Source organism: Falco rusticolus, chromosome 12 (assembly GCF_015220075.1).
Source record: "Falco rusticolus isolate bFalRus1 chromosome 12, bFalRus1.pri, whole genome shotgun sequence".
NCBI classification, from domain to species: Eukaryota; Metazoa; Chordata; class Aves; order Falconiformes; family Falconidae; genus Falco; species Falco rusticolus.
In genome coordinates this window covers 16,119,782-16,143,502 of record NC_051198.1, presented here as the reverse complement: position 1 = coordinate 16,143,502, position 23,721 = coordinate 16,119,782, and the positions used below count along the sequence as shown (strand labels likewise).

General features: G+C 36.3%; 1 protein-coding gene across 2 annotated transcripts in view; it reads right to left on the bottom strand.

Moving 5' to 3' along the window:
- BABAM2 (BRISC and BRCA1 A complex member 2) overlaps window positions 1-23,721 on the bottom strand; it is a 170,685-nt gene that overhangs the window by 106,663 nt on the left and 40,301 nt on the right. Inside the window, exons 5-6 of one of the 2 annotated variants that reach the window (XM_037405683.1) lie at window positions 15,047-15,241; window positions 9,788-9,862 (exon numbers count right to left, since the gene is read on the bottom strand). In XM_037405683.1, coding sequence (XP_037261580.1) covers window positions 9,788-9,862; window positions 15,047-15,241 — 270 coding nt within the window. The remainder of the gene's footprint in view (window positions 1-9,787; window positions 9,863-15,046; window positions 15,242-23,721) is intronic. The other variant, XM_037405684.1, reaches the window with a different exon arrangement.

The window sequence follows — 23,721 nt, the reverse complement described above, 5'->3', positions numbered from 1 at the left end:
AACAGAAGTAGCTGGTTTTTCCTTCAAGAAAAATGTGCCAACGTGCACTGGACCTGAACGACTGCTCATAGTAATTGTGACCAATTGCAAAGGTTATAGAGAGGGGAAAGAAAGAGCACTATTCTGTTTAAAGCCTTGGAGAAGGTCTCTACTCACAGCTTAGGATTCCACTGTAAATTTGTATACACCTAGCTCCTCCATGCTTCAAATCCTGTCTAAAAAAATAGAGGGGTTTTTCCATAGGTCACAACTACTGTGAACAATACATTAAATAAGAACTTGTGAGGTGTTCAGTCACTCTTTTCATCTAGCCTACGTAGATAAAAAGAGACAATACCTATACATACATCAAAATGGTAACCTGCATATAATTTGGCCTATGAGCTAATCTAATCACTTAACAATAGTACAATGAAAAATAAGACTTAGTACTTAGAAAAAGTCATGAGTCTAGGTGAAATGAGATAGTGTTACTGATTTTTATCTAGGACACACATTATAAATGCTAAACAATGAAAATAATAATTTGGAATGAGCATGTTTATTCTTTGTTAACCAACACATTTTCCTCAGGGTTCTTGCAAATGAGATCTGATTATTTACATACCATCAGTCAGACATCAGTTTTAGTCAAGACATCAGTCACATTTGTCTAACATTTTTCTAGACCAGAAGAGATGTTACAGTCAAACACAGAATATCTGATATTTAGATATATTTAAAAAGGCACATATTTAAGCAGTTTATTAGTAAAGCTAACTCCAATAAGCAAATAACTAAAATTACAAAGAATGGCAAGAGTTGGGGCAGTATCATTAGATTAATTGTATTTCACTATATTCCTTCAGCGTAAGTCCTTCCTATCTGTATTGTCTGGGTATACTTAAACATTGTATTTGCACTCCAGGCAGTTCATTATGTACTTGAAAACCAATATTTCATTGATGGACATCTTTTTGACCAAATTTTGATGTACTGGTAACCTGTTAAGACCTAAGGAGTGTACCTAATTGCACACAATGAAGCCAAATTAATGCTCCTCCCCACTGCGCCATCTCTCCCATGGACGTGCTGTTTGCAATGATTACAGGTCCCAGCACATAAAAAACATACAAGTTCTAGCATGAACACTTAAATCATTAAAACAGAAATAGAGAGTCAACAGGTCTAAGTTTTATTTATCTTTATTTCACTGCCTCACTGAGATGCTGCTGGACAAGGCAGTCTTTCCTTTCCTTTAGCCTTCTCCATCTAAAGTCTCCTTCCAACACACGAAGTACCAAAACACAGCTTATGCAAACACACAACTACTTTCCTAAATAGAAGTTACTATAGAAATGTAAAGCTTGATAGAAACATGGCACATTATTCATTAGCAATTAGTGGAGAAAATCCTGTGCATTCTTTTGGTAACATGGGACCAGAACAGCAGAACATCCTAGATTTTAATTTTTTTTTATTTTTTTACTTTGTGTTTCACGATGTTATGATCAATGATATTATCAGTATCAATCAGACAAAAATAAATGTGGTAGATCATCCAACCTGAGACTGTTTACTGCTGAGAGTAACTGATTCAACAGTAAAGCTTTAATTTTTTTTTTAAATATATATATTTTTGGTTTAAACCTATGAAACCTAACACAAGTAAGCAGTGCAATACACTGTTACATAGTTATTTTTCAGACATGTTTAAACTGACAGCCATCAAAGGATTTTGTGTATTTAAAAGAAAAACGTTACCAGTGCAAATCACTGAATCCAAAACAAGAATGACTAAGAATCATATGAAATTATCATACAGACATACATTCGTGTTAGCACTATTCTTCTGAAAGCCAGAACAAAAAAACCCCAAAGCGCTAAATCAACCCAAGCACTGCAACAGTAAATAACTGGCACTTTTGTATACAAAATTGACTTTAAAACCTCAAAATATGAGCTGCTTTAGACTTAAGCCGTCATCTGAAGCCTAAGGAAGAAACACAATGGTATAAAGAGGCTGTGGGCTCAGCACTGAAATATCCTTAACATCCTACGATCATGCTTTATGTACTTCTGTATCTGCAAAAATGCAGATCTTCTGGTCATCAAATTTTACAGATTACTGCTATGCTCCTATTCCATGCTCAACAACTTCTCAAACAGTTTTCCTTTCAAGAAGAAACAACGAGGAACTAAAGAAAAAGTTTAAAAAATATATATCCAAGATTCTCTTCCCACTTTATAGACCACTGTACATTGCTTGTTCTACATAGTATGGGTGGACCATGACAGATAAAACAAGCACCACCATTATGTAATAACCTGCAATTATTTTTATGGCTATTGAATTCCATTCATCCTATGCAATACATAGAATGCAAATGTAAAGCAATAGTACAAATTACAAGCCCTAACAAGGCAGTAAATCTGAAGCAAGTCACGCAACATAACGTGTCTATAAACTTTCCCACCAGATGCAAAAAAGGCTTTTAAATTTCAGAAGCTGTTCTTTTTGGTTTTCTTCATAAGTTCTTTTTTTAGAAAATCAATGAAAAAACCACTATTTCTACCCATCTCAGAACAGCAAATTAGTAGTTCTATCAAATCAGAGAAAAATTCATAGAAATTGAGATTAATATAAGATTTAATTTATCAGTAGATGAGGTGGTCCTTTACTATTGCATTATAAAAATAAATTGTTTAAAAATAAGGCAACTGTCATCAGAAATACAGTTGACTGGAGATTATGATTCATATTAAGATCATAACCTATAAAAATCATCAGCTGTGCAGAACGAGCTGTTGCAGTTGACAGATCTTATTAACAAAATCTTCCAATAAACTACAGAAAAAGCTGATTTAAAATATTGCTTTTGGCTTTCAGCATATGGAGCTTAAGGTGTTCCTAACACTGCCCTGTTTTATGTGGTTTTAGTGACTAGTTACTACAAACAAATCATGTTGTTGTGGAGAAGTTGTACTAGTAAAATTTAGGGAGAATGAAGAAGACTGATCAGTTTACAAAATTCAAATAAATAAAGTATACTTTTGTAGGGCTTTGCTTCCCTTGGTTTGCGGGCAGAAGATATTGGAATAAAATCATGAAAGGATGACTAAATGATAGCTTCTGTAAGTATTTCTGGAGCTTTACTGAATTACAGCAGTAAACTTGACTCAGCTCTCCAATGGCAGAATCAGTAGATTCTGTGGCAAAGCCAGAGGGCTGATCTATTCTGCAAAACTCTGTAAGGTTAATAATTAAACTGCAGCAGCAAGACTGGCTAAGAAGCACAATACAGTGGAATAATTAAGATCTTGAACTTTTACCTACAGTGACAACTGGAACATCCTGCTAAATAAATAAATAAAACATAAAACAAACCCAAACCCCAACAAAACCCTCAAACCTTTACAGCTGACAGATCTTTTCTAAGCTATTCTGAAAAGCTGGCCACTTCAAAATACTTTATCACAAAAAACCCACTATTTTTCTGACCCCACAACTTCCTAAACTGCCAGAAACATTTCAGGACTTGAACAAGTTTGGTGTTGGGCTTGTTGGTTTTTTTTGGCCTCACTCATTATGCAAGTTCCCCTGCTTGGAGTTTGCATGCTTCTGGCAACAGGCTGCTACTCTGACATAGCCAACACACTGAGGAAAAGGAACACATCCTCAATGGTACTTCATTTAGTACTTTTGGATGAAAAAAGCGTACAGCAAAAGTAAACCACAGATTTCTGGGCACAGGCTGAAATGAAAGATTCTTAAGAGACATGTATCAATGACACCTCCGCTTGATAAATCTCCTATACACACACAGGTAACATTTATTTTCACGGCCTCTAGATCGTACAATTTACTGGCTTCAGCTACTACAAACTATTCTGTTTCGAAGGTTGCCAGTACTAACTTGCACAGACTCACTTCTAATCTAAAATCTCTATGGCTCATTATAATTGCATGTTATAAAGTTTGACTTTAAACTATTAACAGATGAAACCTAGACAATCTTCGATGATTCGATATTCTGTTTAAGTAATTTAATGCTGGTACAATAAGCAATCTAGCAAATATCATACTGACATCTCCTTTTAAAATTTAACCTATTTGCTCCGAATGCTTACACACATCTCAAGATAAGGAATGCATTACAGGATACACTGCAGGAAGTTAACTTTCTAACTCTGTCACACACTCTTTAAGTAGTATAAGATTAATAGCAATCTATGTATTAGCTTAAAAGAGCTCTATGGAAAGCATATCCAAAGTACTGTGAATTATGAGAACTACATACTATCTCAGGATTACCTGCAAGTCTTATAAACTGCCAGTTTTCCTATTTGTGAAAGAGGTAAAATGACAGCTGACAGCGCAGACATGACAAGCTGCATGTCTTGTACAGGTCCATCATCCTATGCAATATAGAAGACATACGTATGTTATGGCAGGATAGTCAAATCGTATACAGTGCACAGTGGTCTATGCTCTTTTTGAGAGGCAGCTGCTTAGCATACTGTGAAACAGTCTAGAATGAAAAGATCAAGTCAGATCTGGACCCTAATTCATTCTTGCCATTGAGTTTGTGACTTTAAGACACTACACATCAGGTTCTAGTCAGCCAGCTACCAACATCATCAAATGAAGTTTAAAAGCAAAAGGAAGCATTATACTTTTTCAGAAGATTTAGCTCATTTTTTCAAGTTAAATAGCAGAAGTACTACTTTTTATATAAGCATATTTGTGTTTTGACATTTGCAGCAATTTTACACAAACTTTAAACGCTGTCAAATAAATCAAACTGCTAAATCACAACAGTAAAGAAACCAGCCTGGAAAAAAAATATCTCATTTGACCCTGCACATTATACTTAAACGTTTGTTTGTTCTCTACTAGATTACTCAAACATACACAAGTATTGCAGTCTTTTCACAGTACTTGGAATTTGGTCTACGTCATAAACAAAAGTTGCACTAAAGTCTTTTAACAGACTTCCAAATGATGAAATCACAGTAAGGAAAAACACAAGTATGTTCTTATCTTTCAGTTTGAACTTGAGGATAAACCTTTTCCATTGACAGTCTTACACACAACTGTTTGGCCCCTGGCAATGTGTCTAGACAATGTCTGTTATTTGTTTCAGTTTTAAAAGATATGCACAAAATACAATGATCATCATAAAAATGCTCCTCAGAAAAATCATGTTTGAAGATTTTTTAAAATCTTCCACACAGAAATTAGGTCTGTTTTGCATATTTCCTTTACAATTCAATAGTAAAAAATTATTGGAAGGCTGCTGGTCACAGCATCATAGCTAAATTGGTCCAGATATTAGCTGTTTGCCAGGGCACAACAAACAGGTACATAAGAATAGGAAATGAATACTTCAAAAATTACATACAAGAAGGTGGTGGTAATCAGTGAACATCTTATTTAGCTAATACCTAAAAAAGCCCAGGGAGATGAAAGAAAAATACTTAAATGTGTTGTTTTCAACAGCATCACTGGCAACATACTCCAAGTTCCCTCATATTGTGCAATCATACCAGTTACATAATCCAGTACAATTTGTAAATTATTGAGCTGGAGATTTTTAATGAATTATCATTAAGATAGCACGTGTCCCCATAGCTGACAGAATGAAACAAAATTTGGATGAGGTATTTTATGTGCTAAGTCTATTACCTTCATTGTTACTGTGGCATGCATGGTATCTGTAAAAAGGCACAAATGTGAACTAGAGACTGACTCTCAAACCCCACGTGTACAGTGAATACTTTAATTTATAAAATACTGTGGTAAAAATTATAAATGTTGCAACCAACAGAAAAGAATTTAAGCCAAAATGAATATGCTCATTAAAAATCCAACTGCAAAAAAGGGAAAGGCAAGGTATAGTAGCAAACAGATACAGATGTTAGGATTTTCCTGAGCCAAAGCCATGTTCTTGTCACATTTTAATGAAACTTTAATGAAAGGCTTATCAGTAATGAACCTTGCAGCAGTCTGAGCCACCAGCTTGATTCTGTAGTTGTTTCAACACCTAAAACTTTCATTTAAGTCAGACAGATTTGCATAAGAGAACAAAGTAAAAGTGGATATGAAGGTCCACATTCAATTCAAAGCCTTTGTATTAAAGTATAACTTTGTATAGGGAAAAATAACAAAAGGGTGCCTTTTCCTAAATGTACTTTTTCAGTGTAAACCAACATTTCTTTTTGAACCGTTCTTTAGCATAGAAAATAAAGAATGACACTTTTTAATTCGATGTGAAGGAATATGCCAAGAAAACTTGTGAAAAAAGATTTATCTGCTACAACCATTACAAGGGGTATTATGTTTTCAAACAAGTAACATCTGAAGCATTTTTAGTAGAATTTCAGAATTCAAGAGACAGTGTACTCTACATTGCTCTTTTAATCATTCTCACTCTTCTTCATATAGTCCGCTATTCTGCCTTAAAATGCACACACACTTGAACTGTATTTAAATTTAGTGCAGCGAATACCTTTAAAATAAACTGGTAAACCCACCTCTCCAGCCCATAACAACGTATCTTACATTATTCCTTAAAAATTTTATTCTTTATAAGGAAAAAAGAATACTCTTACCACCATCAGGACAAATCTGACGGAGTAAGATCTTATGATTCCAGAGTGTATTCTCAGTAACTCCAAAGATTTTTGTAGCACTACAGACTGTTCTGACAGCTGACATCCTCAAACCTGAATACTGGCTTACTATATAAAGCTTTACAGTCACAACTGTAGTGTGATTACCTACTGTCATCAATAAAAAATTCAGAAAAGCATGACAAATCATTGGGGTACTAGGAATGATTGATGATGCAAAAATAATGGTCTTTCAATATTTCACCAGATTTTAATGCAAGTAGTATTATTTAAATTTCAAAAAAGAAGATGGCAGAGAAAGTATAACACGGGTTTGAACTTTGGAAATCATTACAGAGAACCTACTGCACACTATAAGGCTGGCTACAGGCTAGAACATACTTCAAACACATTAAATTCTGCAGTTAAACATTAAGCTGTTAATACACACTAACAGTCTTCAATTACCAACTGCTCTTCCACCTTTCAGGGTAATATATTAACAAGTACCTCCACTGCATCAATAGATGCTCTACCATGTACCATATTCCAGCAGGTAGCATTGAAGCCGACATAATGGAAAATAAACTCCTATTTTATTGCAAAAAATCAAAGATCTATTTAAGTCAAATGTCTCATCAAAAAAAAAAACAAGACGACAGACATCAACAGATTAAAAAAATCTGATTTTTTAAAAATAATTTTATTAATTTGGAGTAGAGAAAGCATAATTATTTTAACCACAAAAGAGGAGATCCAATTCTACCTGCCTTTATAGTGTTGTCATATGAGATGAGGTTCATATAGCTGATAACGTCAGAACACAATAAAGGCACCAAAGGTAACAGATCTATGACTGCTACGGAGCCCTTTCTGCCATAATCCATGCTGGAGCCTGAGTTGAGCTATTTTTCTGCCGTCAACAAACACTACTGGAATAACACAGTATTTCTTCTCCTGTGGCTACTCATCCAGACTACTCGCCACCTTCCTACCACAGACAGTTAACCTGTCAGTTCACACAGTAGAAGTCTGCGTAAGAAAGCCAAGGACTGATCAAGAAGGATCTGCTGTTGTAAAAACCCAGGCTATTACATACAAAAATACATTAATTTTAAAACTCCAAATCTAAAACATTAATATTTTAGAAATGTCAAAATAAAGGTAGAACGGGAAACCTTGATTCTGCTGCATTCTGTGCTTGCTCTTCACATTACACAACCTATATATGCATGCAAAATACACTTTTTCCTTCAGATTAATGAATCATTCAGTACTTGGGGCAAGCAGCGCTCCAGGAAGCAGTTGTGGAGCACTGATGATTTATCCACAGTATATCAACCTTGTTTAGAGAAGATAGAAGTTGTTTAGTGAGCATGACAGGGAATTACAGTAAGGAAGAGTATGCTGCCATTAAAATGTTACTCTCCAGGAACAAAAGTAGAATCTGTTTCTCTCACAGGGTTCCTACACGACAACAGTTACTTATGTAAGTCATACACCACCTTCCAACTTCCAAGTCATGCGGTTTCCCCAGAGGCTGAACAGAGGTGTAAGACAGACCTGTGACTGAAGCTATTTAACATACTGGGTATGCACTTGTCCTGAATTTCTTGACTACTTAAAACTTGTTCCTGGAAAGACCAATTAAAAATTGTTCCTGGAAAATGTGGCACTTGGAGTTCTGACAGCACAGTTTACACCACATTCTCAGTCTCCTTTCTTCCCCACAGAGCCTTTCAGAAGCAAGTCACAGCTATCCTGCAGTCCAGGTGAGCCATTGCTGCATCCTGCTTCTCAATGACATCCTTCCTGAAAAGGCCATGGCCAACCCTCTTACATCTGACTGGAAATGCTCCCATCAGGAGAAAAGGCTCTGATGAGAGACAGCAGCTGGGAGAAGGACTGCTACCATGAACACAGGAAGAAACTAAAAAAATTTGGATGCTTTTGAGAAAGTTAGGTGCAGCCTCATTACACAAACAGTAAACAGTCTACAGAAGGTAAAGAAATCATAGGACACTGATCTCAGACTACAACCAAAAATCTGAGTCAGATTATAGCTGGGTCTGCCTTTATTTTCATGTTTCTTGGCTCAAGACATCTTATTTAGAGAAACGACTCATACTTGCAATTGTGATCCAACAGCAGCTGAAGACAGTTCTAACAATAAGATGAAAAGGAGGTAATGGGATCTACACTGACATTGTCATCACAGCACGAGTTGCTAAACATTAAGTAGCTGTTCTTCTTTCCAAACATTTAAAAATAAACAGCTGCGGAAGGAGGCAGACATGCAGTTTGAAGGAAAGATGGGTGTTGGTAACATCAGCTGACTCAAACCTTGTCTGCAGAAGTTCTGCCACTTCATTCTGACAGCAATGATAGACAAAAAGAACACAGGTCTCACTGTGTTCTCTGAATATAGTAACACTGACCTTACAATGGGCTTCCACAGTAACTGCTTGAAAAAGTGACTGTCCTTTTGCTGTGAAAACCACTCATTTCAAATTAATACATATTGGTAGTTTGTCACAAGGAGTCTTTTTTCCTCTTAGCAAAGAAAGAAATATTTTTTCCCAACTCAATACTCTATAGTCCTACTTTCTAAAGTATCAGGTCAAATTAGTGTTTATTGTAAACAATGAAGCAAAGTAATCAAAACCTTCAGTTCGTGTCATCAGTATTTGCTTTCATTCCCTGTTAAGAAATGGTTATTAATTTGCTTTTCTTCTTCTACTGTCAAGACTACTGGTACAACTGGACTGTTCATTAAAAACCCCAACACTTACACAGCACGAAATTCTACAGACTCATATAAAAGAATTTTTCTGGAAATATTTAAATTTATTCCCCAAGATAATACCTTCATTGTGGTCAAGAGCTTGTAACTTACCATATTATACCTACACAAAACCCAGAACATCTACACTGCATGCCATCTTCTACAATAACCCAAATCCTGCAAGATCCTTTAGCATGATACATGTGTATCTACTGCCTGGTAAAATGGCACACATAACAGCAGTACGTCTAACATCACCTTTCCAAAACATAATGCAATCAGGTTTAGAAATGGTGGACTTTCAAACTCTTGGAGAGGAGGAGGGCAGGAAAGTCAGAGTAGTTGCTAAGAACATTTCAGTAATTCATACTCTCTCACAAATACTGTCAACTTACACATTCACTTTACCTTGAGAAGGTATGTAGGAATATTGCTGAAATCTACAGGCAACTTCAAGAGGAAGCGAGCTGAGAATTCTCCAGTCTGTGAAAAAAAGGTAACATTAATGAGACCTGGTGTCAAACAGAACCACAAATTGAACATTCTGTCAATGAAATATTAACCAGAAAAACGTGCAAGAGCTCATACCAAACAGAAGGGCTGAGATTTAAAACAACATTTCTCAATGGAATTACCGAAGAGGAAAAAAATAATCTACAGATTTCACAGATGTTATACAAGTAAACACCTTAAAACCCATAAAACATCATTGCCGGTAAGTCAACAGCAAAAAGTAGTCAGAATACAACAATGTGCCTGAAAAAATCAGACTACACTTTGTTGGGCCCTAAATATAGATTTCTCTTGGCTGTACTCATTTCCGGACAAAGGTCCGGTAAGAACTGCAAATGGTCTGAAAGCAAAGCTAAAAACCTGACACATTTATAAAAGCGTATAGACAAAATAGCGGTATCTTCACAAACATTGCAGGTATAAATGAGAGAATTTGCATTAAGGTGAGAATGTATCAAAAGTGTCCTCTGAATAAACACAGAGGAAAGAACTGAAGTAGGTGGTTTTATGTAATTAGTTTTCAGAATTATGTGACTCTTAACACCTAGACAACCATTTACTGAAAATTTGCCAAGCATCCCCTACACATTGCTCTTTTTTATGCATGAACTGTATGCAAAGGAAATAGAAAGGATTTCCTTTCAGTTTCATACACTTCCTTAAAACCAGACTTTGTCCACCTGGTTATGAAGCAATGAAGTTAGCTCTTTTTGAAAAACAAATGCATGCCTGATTTCCTCCATATTAATTTTTTGGCATCCCTATTATTTAATTCAATAAAGTAGCCATACAGCAGATATATTTGTCATGTAGATTTAGTAGTACAAAAAGAATTAAACATTTTGCATACATACGCTACTTAGTTACACGATGACAAATAACTTATAAAATCCCCCAGTACTTCATTATAACAAGCCATGGGACAAATCAAAGCTGTACGAACATGCAGCAATCGTTCTCCCACAGCAACACTTATGTACTAGTACACTATTTCCTGAATACAGTTACTGTATCTAATTTTCATTTTAATATTTTAAATGTCTTGCACATCCAAAGCGAGAAGAAAAATACTTCAAACAAGAAGTGTACAATATACAAAATTTAACAAAGTGCACATGCATCTACAGTGAATGTGTATATTGCAGTTCTCATTAAAAGGGCGAATATAAATACCATACTTGATTTAAACAGTATCATCTTTATTGTGTATACAGCTATACCTTGTGTTAAGCAAAAGCCTGTAATATGTCTAAAATAACGGAAGCATTTTTCCTATAAAATGCAGCAGTGATCCATGGAAGAGATGTAGAGAACGGTGAGAGCGAACAGGGTGCCTGGGACCTTGTCCAGATGGCACCTGAATTTCTCTGATGCAGATCCCACAATGTCTCTGGACAACCTATGCCAGTACTCAGACCTCTCAATACTCAAGGGCTTATAAGCCACACAGATATCAGAAGGATACCTTTCAGACCACTGCTTTACTACATGTAGATGATATCACAAGAACTCTATGTAGCTATGATGACAGCTTGCCAAAGCTTGCAAAAGGCAACTTTTGAAGAGGAAAGCATTTAAATTCACCTGTACTGATACTGAAGATCCACCATATGCCTTTGCAAAATAGTAAATACTTTTGCCTCCCCTCTCACTTACCTGTGATAATCCATACATTGCTTTGATCTCAGCATAAAAGAAAACATAAAGGTTGTCACTGGCCATATACCACCCAAGCACAAGCCCTTGTAACTATGCTCCACCTCAATTGCTATGCATATTGATTCAGAAAGGAACTGGCTGTATAAAACACTGAAGAAAACCAGCTTGCGGATGCACAAGTCTCCCTGAGAAAGTACTGGAGGTGAAAGCCAATGGAAACTGGCTTTCCAAAGGGAATGGTAGCTGCTAAGCAGAACAACACAGGAATGTAAGTGATTGTTTGCTAAGCACGTTATTTTCTGTGGTACTGACATTAAATAAAACTGAGAGGGGAAAAATTCTACAGAACTGGATTCCTTCGATTATTTTATGCCTAAATTAAGAAAAGTTTTCACCCCAAGGAACTAAGCACATATAGACCAAGATGATGTATTACGTAGATGTACAAAAAGCATTGCTAATATCAGTGCCAACTTGTTTCCTGGTCTACGTATCAGGCATGAACTAGAGATAACTCATTCTGCCTCCCAGTCACTATACAAGAAAAAAAATAATCTTAAATGCAAGCAAAATCTTTCCAATGGTACCTTGCCATTTAGATCATTTGCCAAAAGGGTTTGTGTGATGTTAGTTTGTAATCCACCCTACCGCCAGCCAGCTAGCTAGTACTGCCCTTAAAATTTGCCCCTGGTAGTCACGCAATAGAGGCAAAGCAATTGCACATGGAAACACTATGCCACAAAAAGTGAGCATATATTAAAAGACAGACTCTGAACCCTTTCCTGATGACACTACTTGTGAGGACAGATGTCAGCTTTCTGATGATGCATTACTTATGTATGCAGAAAAATCACTGACTTCTTGTGCACGTATAACACAAAGACTACTCTGATGACAGTCAGGGTACTCATTCTTTATTCAGAGTGAAATGGATATTATAACACTGCTTCTTGCTTGGATTAAACACCCAAAAATGCCATACATTTGCCATAAAATCCAGAACTTATTTCTGGTAAAACACCAAGTCTAATGAACTGGGATGGCCACTGAACAGATGAATGGCATCTGATCAAAACATCAGCTGCTCCAAGATTTAGAAGAAAATAAGGACTTGCAGTTTAGATCTTTTACGTCATTCAATCAAGATTATTATACAAAGTATTACTTCCAAAAGTGTTCTGGGCAGGCAGGGAGCAGTCCCTGTCCATGGTGCTTGCCTACCCAACCCCAGCTGGCTGGCCACAGGCATCAGGTCAAGTCAGATGAATTTCTGGTCACAGCACTGGGAGATTAGATAGTTAATGGGCATCTGTACCCACTGGTACTCCGTCAACATGAAGCTACTAAGCTAGATAATGGTTTACCTATTTGTCACAGATCTTGGAGAACACTTCAGAAAATGGGAGATACTGGAACCAAGATATAAAAGCAAATTTCTGTTCTATTTTGGGACACATCACTGAACTCAGGCCTTCTCTTCAAATGAAGTTTTTTAACTGATGCACTTAAGATGATTGCTTTCATAACCCTGTGCAAGGTTCAGTCATAGAAGTCTGCTGAGCCACTATCAGTTTCTGACAGACAGCAACAACAAGAATTTCAATGACTTCTAGGCAGAGGAGATAACATGCAGTTTACCTCTTGCTTTTCAGATAAACAGTCTTACTGCCCTGATCATCAAGAATGAAAAGACAGTTTTAAACTATAGGAAGAAGATCTACACAAGTTTCGTAGTTTTGAATTTCAGAACAGTAATAAACAAGCCTCTGTTGTGTAGACACCAGGTTCACAGAATCTCCAAACAATCTCTCAGAGTCTTCTTCACAGAGAATGTAAACTTGGAAAACAACGTACACACTACAGAAACCTCAAATACCTCTGCAGTGATTAAAAGGATTTGCCTCAAAATGTATTTAAGATTCATTTTGTTGGAATATTTTTAACTAAGACAGCATTTCAAACACACAAAAAAGTTCTTTATTCAGTCACCAAAGACTAACGAAAGATTCAAAAAGCTTGAGTAGATATTGCTTACCTACAAAAAAAAAAAAAAAAAAAAAAAAAAAGGAAAAAAAGGGAAAAAAACCCCGTGTTTTCTACAAACTTGAGCAGCATTTTGGCAGCTGTCAAAAATTCTGGTAACATCTCAGTACAGTTCAGAAAGCCTTCTGCATTTCAATAAACCAGTCTGATGATATTCACAGATGTGGCAGTTTGTCATGTGACCTATAGAGAATAACACTTAAGACCAAAGTGATTTCAATGATAAATTCTGATATATAAACATGTAAGAGAGATCTGAAATTCTCTGACAAAGAAAATTTTACTTGGCTTAAAATAAGAAAGCCTAGATGACTCGTCTATAAAAAGAAAAACAGATGACTGTAAGTACTGTGAATTGTAAAGCAAACACGCTTGCATCACCTGTAGCTTAAGGATGATTAAAGTGATGTAAAGCCGAATTCTATGCCCTGATAACAGGAATGCTAAATTTTCATCGATTTTTAGACTGCATCTATTTCAGAAGATGCTGCTTCTGAAGGCCAGTACATCTCAAGAGTATGTTATTTCTGAAAGCAAGAGGGGGACACATTCAGCATAAACACAGATATTTCTTGATACCCAAACTTCCCATGATAAATATATCACCAGCTGAAAAAACTGATTTTTGCAAAGCTTACTCTGTGGCAGAGATCAGTTTAAAAAAAAAAATTGAAAATCAAATCACACACTAGCCAAAATGTCTACATTGCCAAAAGCCTCATTTCAGAAGGCTGAGATGGTATACATAGTGTTTCTACACATCATGGCACATTTCCCAGGCAAAGGATATAACTTCAGGAAAAAGATAAAACAGTTTAACGTCTGACTGTTGTATGAAGACATGGCCCTGTAAAGTCACTGCTCTAGCCTATCTCACCTCCTCCTGTCCTTCTGCAGAAAATAAGTTTCAGGGTTTTTCTCTTTCCAGTTTAGGTTCTTGAAACAACTCATTTCATTTTAGACAAGCGCCAGAGAGATATAGGCAGCTGCAGCTACCAACTAAATCAGCTCAGTCATAATGTGGAACCATGCCCTAATACATCCTACCCTGATTTGCCTGGGCAGGGTGTCACACCAACACTGTTACTCTGGCTCTCAGATCTTCAAGAGCTAGCTCAAACTTCCACATAACATTTTACTGTGCTGTGTAAATACTGCACAGGCTTTTCAATAGTTTTCAAAGTTTTCATCTATAAATTAGATGAACTAACACCAGGTTGAAAAAATGTTACTCACCTGGAAAATTAGTTCAAACAAGGTAGTGGAGTGACAGCAATGTACAAAACAGGGAGTACAGAAAATGAGTTGGAGTCAAATAAAAGTTTTCTCCATTGGAAACATAAAGCATGGAGATGCACAGAAATAACTCAAGTTTTCCAAGGCAAGAGCTGTATTTATTAAAATGAAAGAATCACTAAAAGCATTTTAGCAAAAATATTCTTAAAAGCTTACCCAATTGTTTTTTTTGCCAGCATAGATTTCCATATTTTCTCCATACTGGGGCTCTTCAAGTAAAGTCTGATACTCAAACATGAGACGAGAGCTCTCACGTAATCGGCTGCACTGAAATTGGTGATACTGCTGCACAAGCTCTTTCACAACAAGCAGGAGGCATTCAGGGTTTGAAGGATTCCAAGAAGCTAAATTCTGTTAAATTAGAGAAGAACAGATACCAAAACTGTTTACAGTAATAGACAAGCACTCCCCCTTCCATACTGATATCAGAGGCACAAATGTATGTGGAAACTTTGTAGCAAAGCTAAACCATAATATTAAATGCACAAGTTGTATCATGCTTTGGAAGAAAACCAGGTCAAACAGCACAAACAAACCTTAATGTCAAATAAAAGCCCATATAGGGACCTACCAGAAAACTGATAACAAGGCTACTACCAGGCACAGATAGGAAACTATGGAAACTGCTCCATTATTCACACCGTAGGTATTGTATTGACAGAGCAAATGGGTTCTGTTCTGTTGCCTCAGCCTTGTGCTTTACTTCACCTTGACTGTCTTGTCACTAGTTGCCTTGCCTCATCCCCTTAACACATACGCCATGGACATACAAGCCTCTTCAATGCACGAAGTTTTTATTACAAGTTCACTGTATATCAAGAAACGTAGTTAACAGATATAAAATTGTTAATACAATGAAGATAACTGTGTCAGTAGCACAGTAACAATGTTATCTCTTAGTTTAACTATTCTAACATTGGCTTAGACCAGTCTTCAGTGCACAGTAAGTTTTACTCAGGAAGGTTTTCTGTGTTACAAACCATACCTAACAGGATCAATGTTGCACGCCTGTACGTGGTTGATCTAGAATGGATCAACGTTAAGGGCAGATGAGGACTCACCCTGTGCTCCTTGCTGACAGGACACGAGACAAGACAAGAGACAATACTTCAAGTATTTCTCTTTTCACTACATTTGTTTCCCTCTGAAGTCATACATATTTAAGATGTTATCAAAATGAATTTCTCACTCTCAGCACCATCATTTCAAACATAAAAGTCTAATTTGTAACATGAAATACTTCCTTGAAAATCTTGGGGGTTTTTTGAGCTTAAAAAAAAAAAAACTAAATCAATAATTTTTACCAAGGCATTTTTATTTCAAATCTTAGCACGTGCTTTTTCTGAAGTCCCCAGTCCTAGAGGGGATCAATTTTAAGAGCATCTCAGCTACATTTTACCCATCCCCATCCCCTTCATCCCTTCTCATTTAATTTAGTAGCTACCAGAGAGGCAAAGAAATCTGTGTATGCATCACCTACATACAGAAAAAGACAAAAATGAAAGAAACACAATTCAGAAATACAATCCCTTTTCTATCTTCATAACATGGCTTTTAGACCACTGTATGACTTTCAACAACATCATTTGTGATTTTTTGAATGACTACAGCTGGCACTGCTGCATTAACTGTCTACACATCACTCATTCCTGTGATTAGGATGAAAAACATACATTCCTGTCACATGAAAATTATTGAGAGAAACAGTTTTGGAAGGCAGTACTCTCATTCTTCAGAAACACAGACGTTCTTGCTTTGATAAAAAAAGAAAAAATTATAATCTTAGAGCACAGATGGAGCACTTAGGGGAATACGTACCTTTAGAGTACAGATTTGAAAAAGACCTGATGTTTACAGAATTTACAGCTTCACCCAAGACTGACAGGCACACACAACAGGACATAACTGCTGATCATGAATTACTTTGTTTTACATGGATGAATGAACAGTTCAATGAGCAGTTACAGGATTAAACTGTACTCTATTCTCCTGCTCACTATGATTCTGGCAGAAAGGGCTGCTCAGCGTGGCTGAGATGCTATCCTTGAACCTCTGCCTATAGAAGCTATTAGAGCATCACAGACTTCACAACTGACCATGGCTTGAAGTAAAAGTATTCCTCCTAAACAGTAAGAACACCTAAACCCCGGGAATATTATCACTACCATATCTTAAAAGGTAAGCTACATTCCCAAGTAAGCTCCTCAAACAAACACTAGAGTAACTGAAAGCCTTGTTCTACCTAGTCTGCCTAGCTAGTAAAAATTTATTCCCGAATGGAACCCATTTAAGCTTATCTGATTCTACAAAATACTAGAGAAAATTTATCTGGTAGACAGCATCTTCTAGGAAACACATTTTGTATCATGCAGTCTGAAACCAGACTGTGTATAACCTTAAATTTCCTGTTCCCAAGCTGCTGCTCAAATAAAGCATTTCCAGAAAGCCAGAGGATGTAATATGCCAGTAGGTATTGATATCAGCCAGACAAGTGGGAATAACCTTTCCTCCTAATGACATTGGTATAACACAATAGAAATGTTCTGTCAAAGGAAATGACCAACAATATTTTAAAAACTGACCTAAATGCAACCGAACCTTTTGTTTTTTAAATAACATTATAGAACAAAAAAAGAGCAAGAGGAAATCCATTGTCATTTGTCCAGCATGAAGCTAGAGTATCGCTCTCTTCAAAGAATTCAAGAACACTGCATCAAAACAGTGTTAATACTGTATTGCCTTAAAGGTACAGGAATTAAAATGAATTATTTGACTGTAGGATCCTTACTAAATGCCTTTCATTCAGTAACTAAAGATTCAAACAAAGTATGAACTGGTTATAAAAACAAATCACCTGGAGAGAAATTCAACTACCCACCCAGTACATACATCAATTACAATGGATTCTCACTGATGAAAGAGTAAATATACAACAGTTACAGACATTTTCTTTAATACAAATTCTGATTTAAATAAACTAATTCTTGACTTTAGAATTCTATCACTGTAGTGATTGTTATTTGGCAATTGGCCTTTACATTTCCATCCATTATGTTAACTTTGCTGAAATGCTATTCTTTTCAGAAGATCTAATTTTATAAAATTTAACACAAACACATCTGAATACAATGACATATTTATGTATGAAATTTCTTTTTACGTATATTTAAGTGCTGCCTATTTGTCCTAAGCAGTAGGTTCATTCATCCGGAAATACTTTTAAACCATTATATTGTGATCCAGTTTTAACAGTATGTCAAAATACATGCTACATTCTCTCAGTTTAAAACAGTACCTTTTTTGATCTTCCTTCTATTTTTTAAATCAGAGTAAGCAACTACCTGTAACATACCTTGCTGAAACCTAACTAAAGCACAATCTGATTTTTATCAAGTTGATGCCTTGTAGAATGTCTTCATCACTACAATTTCAGCATTATAATGATTCTTCTGAGAACATGCAAAGATTTGTCGTTTTAGTCAATGAGAGTAGTGTCCCTGCAACAGTAAATTGACCTCCTTCTTTAGAGATGAAGGATCTTCTAAATAAAATTTTATTTAGCAATGCAGTACTGTATTCTCTATTAGACTTTGGAAACAGTTTCGATCAGAAAAACCTTAAACTAAAGGCTTTGGAGCAAAAAGAAGTAGTAGACTGTGCGCTTCATTTTCTGATTGCCTGAAGCCTGTATTCAAACCCTACCCAACATAGCTTTTTAAGCAACAGTATTTTTAAATATTTAAAACATGAGAAGAACAGAGCAAGCAACCATGGTTTCTGTGTTCTGTGGCTCTAAGTTTTGCCACAAAACCCAAATCTTGCATAAAAATTATGTTCTGAATGTAACTTTAAAATTATGAGTTTTAGTTGTTACAGCTTCAGAAAAAACCCGTAAATAAGAAAACACACATAACCTCATTTTCTACAGCCAGACTGCTGGAACCCGGTAGGTATGAGAAGAACAAAGAAATAACCAGGAAATATGTAACAGCAAAAGACTTGTTCCTTTCTGTGGCTTCCATCAAAATCTCTTTCTGCTTTGCTCACTCAACCTTCAACTTTTCCCCTAGCAAAATTTATACATTAACATCGTTTTACCAAAATCACATGCATGCTGAAAAGAGAGTTTATCTGAAATTGCTATAAAATTGCAATTAAAATTAATTTTGTATTAAAAAAAAGAGCACACTGACTGGGGTACTGACAGGCTAAGTTACTTATTTCACTCAATAAATTTTTCCTAATTTGAAATGAGATTTCTGCAGACTTTCCAGAGAGTTAATCAAATTTTACAGAACAATCACTAATGCATTTAAAATAAAGAAATCCAGACTTGGATCCAATTCCTTGTCTTGTTTGCTAATAGATATCTTTAAGTGAACTCTGCAGGGCAAACTAAGTTACTCCAAAGTTAGCCAGCAAGACTGAAAGTGGCCCACTGTACAATAATATACAAGTATGAATCAACTCAAACTTTGCATCTGCAACTAGTTCTGCATTTATGCCCATCTCATATGAAGGATTACATGCACATCTCAGATTGGTTATGACTATATTTTAATGTTATCATTTTTTTTTGTCAGCATAGCACAGAAGAACTTACCTGCCATTTCTGAGCACACAGATGGAGGCTCAATTAAACAATTCACTTCTGTCTAGACACTGTTTGCAGGTCTCTCCATAATCTCCACTAAAACTAGGAGGACCTCTACACTTCAGATCTTAATTTCAACCTTCTAAGTGGCTTTTGGCTTGGTCATACTGCAGCTCGTATAACTTTCATTTTCTAAAAACCCCTGTTACCTCACCATAAGGAGTTTATTTTAGTAGTGGGTTTATTAGCCTCATAAGGTGACTACGTATTTCCTTGTGGAGACAAAAGCCTGGTAATGCCATCTGTGACAACAGGCTAATCCCTCTTGTTCCAGTTTAGGAATAAATTCAAAATGGTCTACAGGAATGAATTCAGAATGGTCTACATGAAAAGTAATGGACTGAGAACTTCCATATTATAAAAGACCACACTTCAGAAGAATTGTTGCCCACATAGCTGTAGCTACTGCCATATAGAAGATGGCCAATAACTATTTACCTACCTGTGAGTAAGCAGGTACATAAGGAAGTTGAATATTCTTTTGTGGCAGAAGCTTCCCTGGCAATTGCTAACCTTTTTCATTATTGGAGTGAGATTCAGGAAAAGGTCTTTGAGAAAATAGTTATCTAGACCTTAAGAGTAATTAACCAATAGCACACTACATCCACTAACTTCGCCCTCCACCTCACACATTGTGGCAATATAAATGGAAAAATAATATTCAGTTATTATACAGAGACTAGTAGACCATAGGCATCCATTAAACTGTGTCTACATTGGAGAAACCCAAAGCAAATAAGGAAATCTGTTCTGAAGATCTGCCAGATATTAATTTAAACAAGCTCACCAAAGAATATTAATGTTCACTAAGTAGTATAACCCCACAGATTTTGTGGGGGTGCAAAGTCAATCTTCAAATTCCCTGGCTCTTGATCCTGTCTCCTGACAGGAGCTGGCTGCATAGTAACCGAGTAGTTTGATAGGGAGAGGTTTTTGGACCATCAGACACAAGCCAAAGTGTTGAGAAAATGAATTCACTTAAAGTATGTATAAAGAGACAGAGTAAAGATATTATAAGGCCACCCACAGAGTGCAATTTAAGCTATTTGAACAGTAACTCATTTAAATGAATAGCAATGACATCAACCGGACTTCAAAAAGATACAAGGAAAATTTTTAGCCACACATTATCAGTTTTAACGAGATTTTCTTAGAGGTGAGGCAAGTCAAAAAGCCCCACAAAGTAGCTTTTCAGCCTTACTAGCAAACACATGCAGAACTTAGCTTTCCAAAGTAGCCATACTATTCAACTTTTGGCAAAGAAACCATATTTAAATTTTGTTCTGGAACATATTGTGCTTTGCAGTCTTTCCTTTATCCTTCCAAAAATCTAATCAAGAACCTATGCAAACTACTCAGTGTCCATGATTACCTATTCCCCCCTTCTTCAGAACATAATGTACCTCGTGTTCCACAAGTAGCTCATTCATAGCCTCCTTCACAGGTTATTGCTTATTTCATAACTCCAGGCAGTGTCTGTAGCAAACTACAGTTCTACACTATCAGAAAAAACACGATAACAATTTCTAATTGATTTGAAGTTGTTTTTCTTTGAAATGTGTTTAAATATCCAGGTTGCCAGAATATCTTCCAGGAATGTGATTTTAAAGGAGACAGATTGTAACTGTTTTTCCTGGCTATACTACAGGAAACAACAGCAAGATCTTATTTTAAGTTAGTGTACTTTTATATTTCTAAGCAAGAAATTAACTTTCACGAGAAAATGCCAGTAAACAAAACCTCCCAAGCCCATAACAGTGATAATGCCATTTCTGTAGAATCTTTCATCCAGAATTATCATAAAGGAAAATGTAAGTACAGATTTGCATTTTGTTTGTATCTCCGCACACCACATGCACACAACTTGCATCCTACAGTGGCCTAAAATCAGTACCAATGCAAGTTTTCACCTGAAATGAGAAAGATCACACTGGAATATCAGCACTTCTGCTCCATATAAATACAGAGAAGACATGGGTCCAGTGGTTACAGCATTAGTCTAGAAGCTGGGATATCTGGTTTCAGTCCCTGCTTTGCTACAGTCTTCATGGGCCACCACGGGGAAATTGCTCACAAAAAAAGGCACAGGATAATTATCTGCCATATGCTCACATCTTTCTATCAACAGATATTTTTCACAGTATTTGCAGGGCTGGAGTGTTATAACAACTTCAAAGGCTTCAGTTTCTTAGCAGCCAGCACTTAAACATCCTACAGGCTGCAGCTTCAAATCAATCACTGTAAACCTACATGCCATCTACTTGTCATCTTATTTTCACAGGTTCTTCATATTCCCCTCCCCCAGAGCACCACTGGAATAACTTTCTGGAGTGATCTGCTTGAAATGATCATTTCTGGGCACAAGCAAACATCAAAACTTAACATTTCATATAAACAGTTCAACTCGGGAGCACTTCTGTCATGGCAAATACAACCAAAGAACTTACAGACCATATCTGCTCTACTATATTGTGTATAATGGATAAAAAGTTTGCATAAAGCAAAGCTTGGGATAGTAAGTATTCATTTTTTATTTTTAGTGAGAGTCTGTGAAAACTGGATGCAGAAATTACAATAGCTTATAAATGCTCAGCTGCAATCTGAAACACCTGAAGGCCTTGAATTAGCAGAGCAGGAAAACAACATACTAAGAAATTAATTCTGATTTCACAAAACCACCTTATATTTTGTATAACATTATTTTCCTTCTTTTTTTCCACTTGCCACACAGTGTGATTCTTGATTAAAGATCCCACACCTAAGGTGACTTTTCTGCTTTCACTTAGAATAAACGCACTACTGTCTCTGAAGTATCATTCGCCCAAAAAAGGAGCAAACTCAGCTTCCAAAGGTTACTACAAATAATTCCTATGCCCTGCTGTAGAAGCAGGTAAGAGGTAGCTGATCTTTGTACGTTAAGGGTGCTCTGGAGATGCAGAAACTGTGAAGCTAAGCCCAGGAAAGCATTTTTAAGCTGTGTACTCTTCCTGAAAAAGCTTGCCTGTTTCTCCTAGAGCTCTCTTACAAGATACTCAGCCCCTTAAAAGCCACAACTGCCTACTATCAAAAGAGAGAGAGTACAGTACTATTTAATCTCCGGAAGACTTGGCATACATAAATATGTCTTGTTCTGCTTTGCTAAGGGATTAGAGCAAGTTTTGTTCCTTTCCAGACCTCCCAGCACACCTGTTCTCAGAAAGCAGATGGTACCTTTTACCTGTTTCTGAGAAGGAATTTCTTAATCCCCTCAGCACATATAGGATAGGGAATCCAATGCACTAATCATTAGTTAATCCACATGAGTACACAGCACCTTTTCCCTTTGGGAGTCTTACCAGAAGTGTACATATTTAACTAGACATGGCAAGTAAAAGGAACAAAGCATGAAGACACAATTCATTTCAACACAAGACATATGCACATGCATCTTTTACCTAAAGACTTACTCATCATGCACTGACGGTAACACGAACAGGGCCCAAACTCCTCAGACACTCAGTGGACCAGAGAACAGACCACTGTCTCAGTGTTAATGCTTTACCTCAAGAGTCTCTTTTTAATTAGCAAGTCTTTCACTCTTATCAGTTCTTGGGGTTTTTCCCTTCCTGTCAAAACAAGTAATTTTAGCTACAGCGAAGAGGCAGAACCTTCACAGCTAACGTCTTGGACAGCATCCACTAACATCCCTTGAGCATGTATTGTTGGGTGGCATATGCAGTTAGTTTTCTTCTAACCACTTTTCCCCCTCCCCAAATCCCATAAATTGAAATAAATATACTACATGGTAGATCTCACTGGCTAAGTAGTATTTCCATCTTTATTTTCACATCTGTACTACAAGAGAGTTTATCAGGCCTTGAAAATACAGTCACTAGAACATTTACAAAATACCATTATGTAAATCATAAGACACTGGAAATCAAAATTATTTCTCTAATATAACAGATTAATGCAAATTAGTTATCTCTTCTCAAAAAAGCAACGTAAGAACACTCATTTGGTTCCTTTATGCAAGTAAAAGCTGCATTTCTGGGAGACAGGTATATAGCAAAATTCAGTAAAACTGTATGAATACTAATACTGCAAACAAAAGACACAAGATATTGACTAAATTTGAACTATATTTCTGTAGTTATCTTTAAAAAAGAGCAGATATGCCTGAGGATCTGAGCTGAAA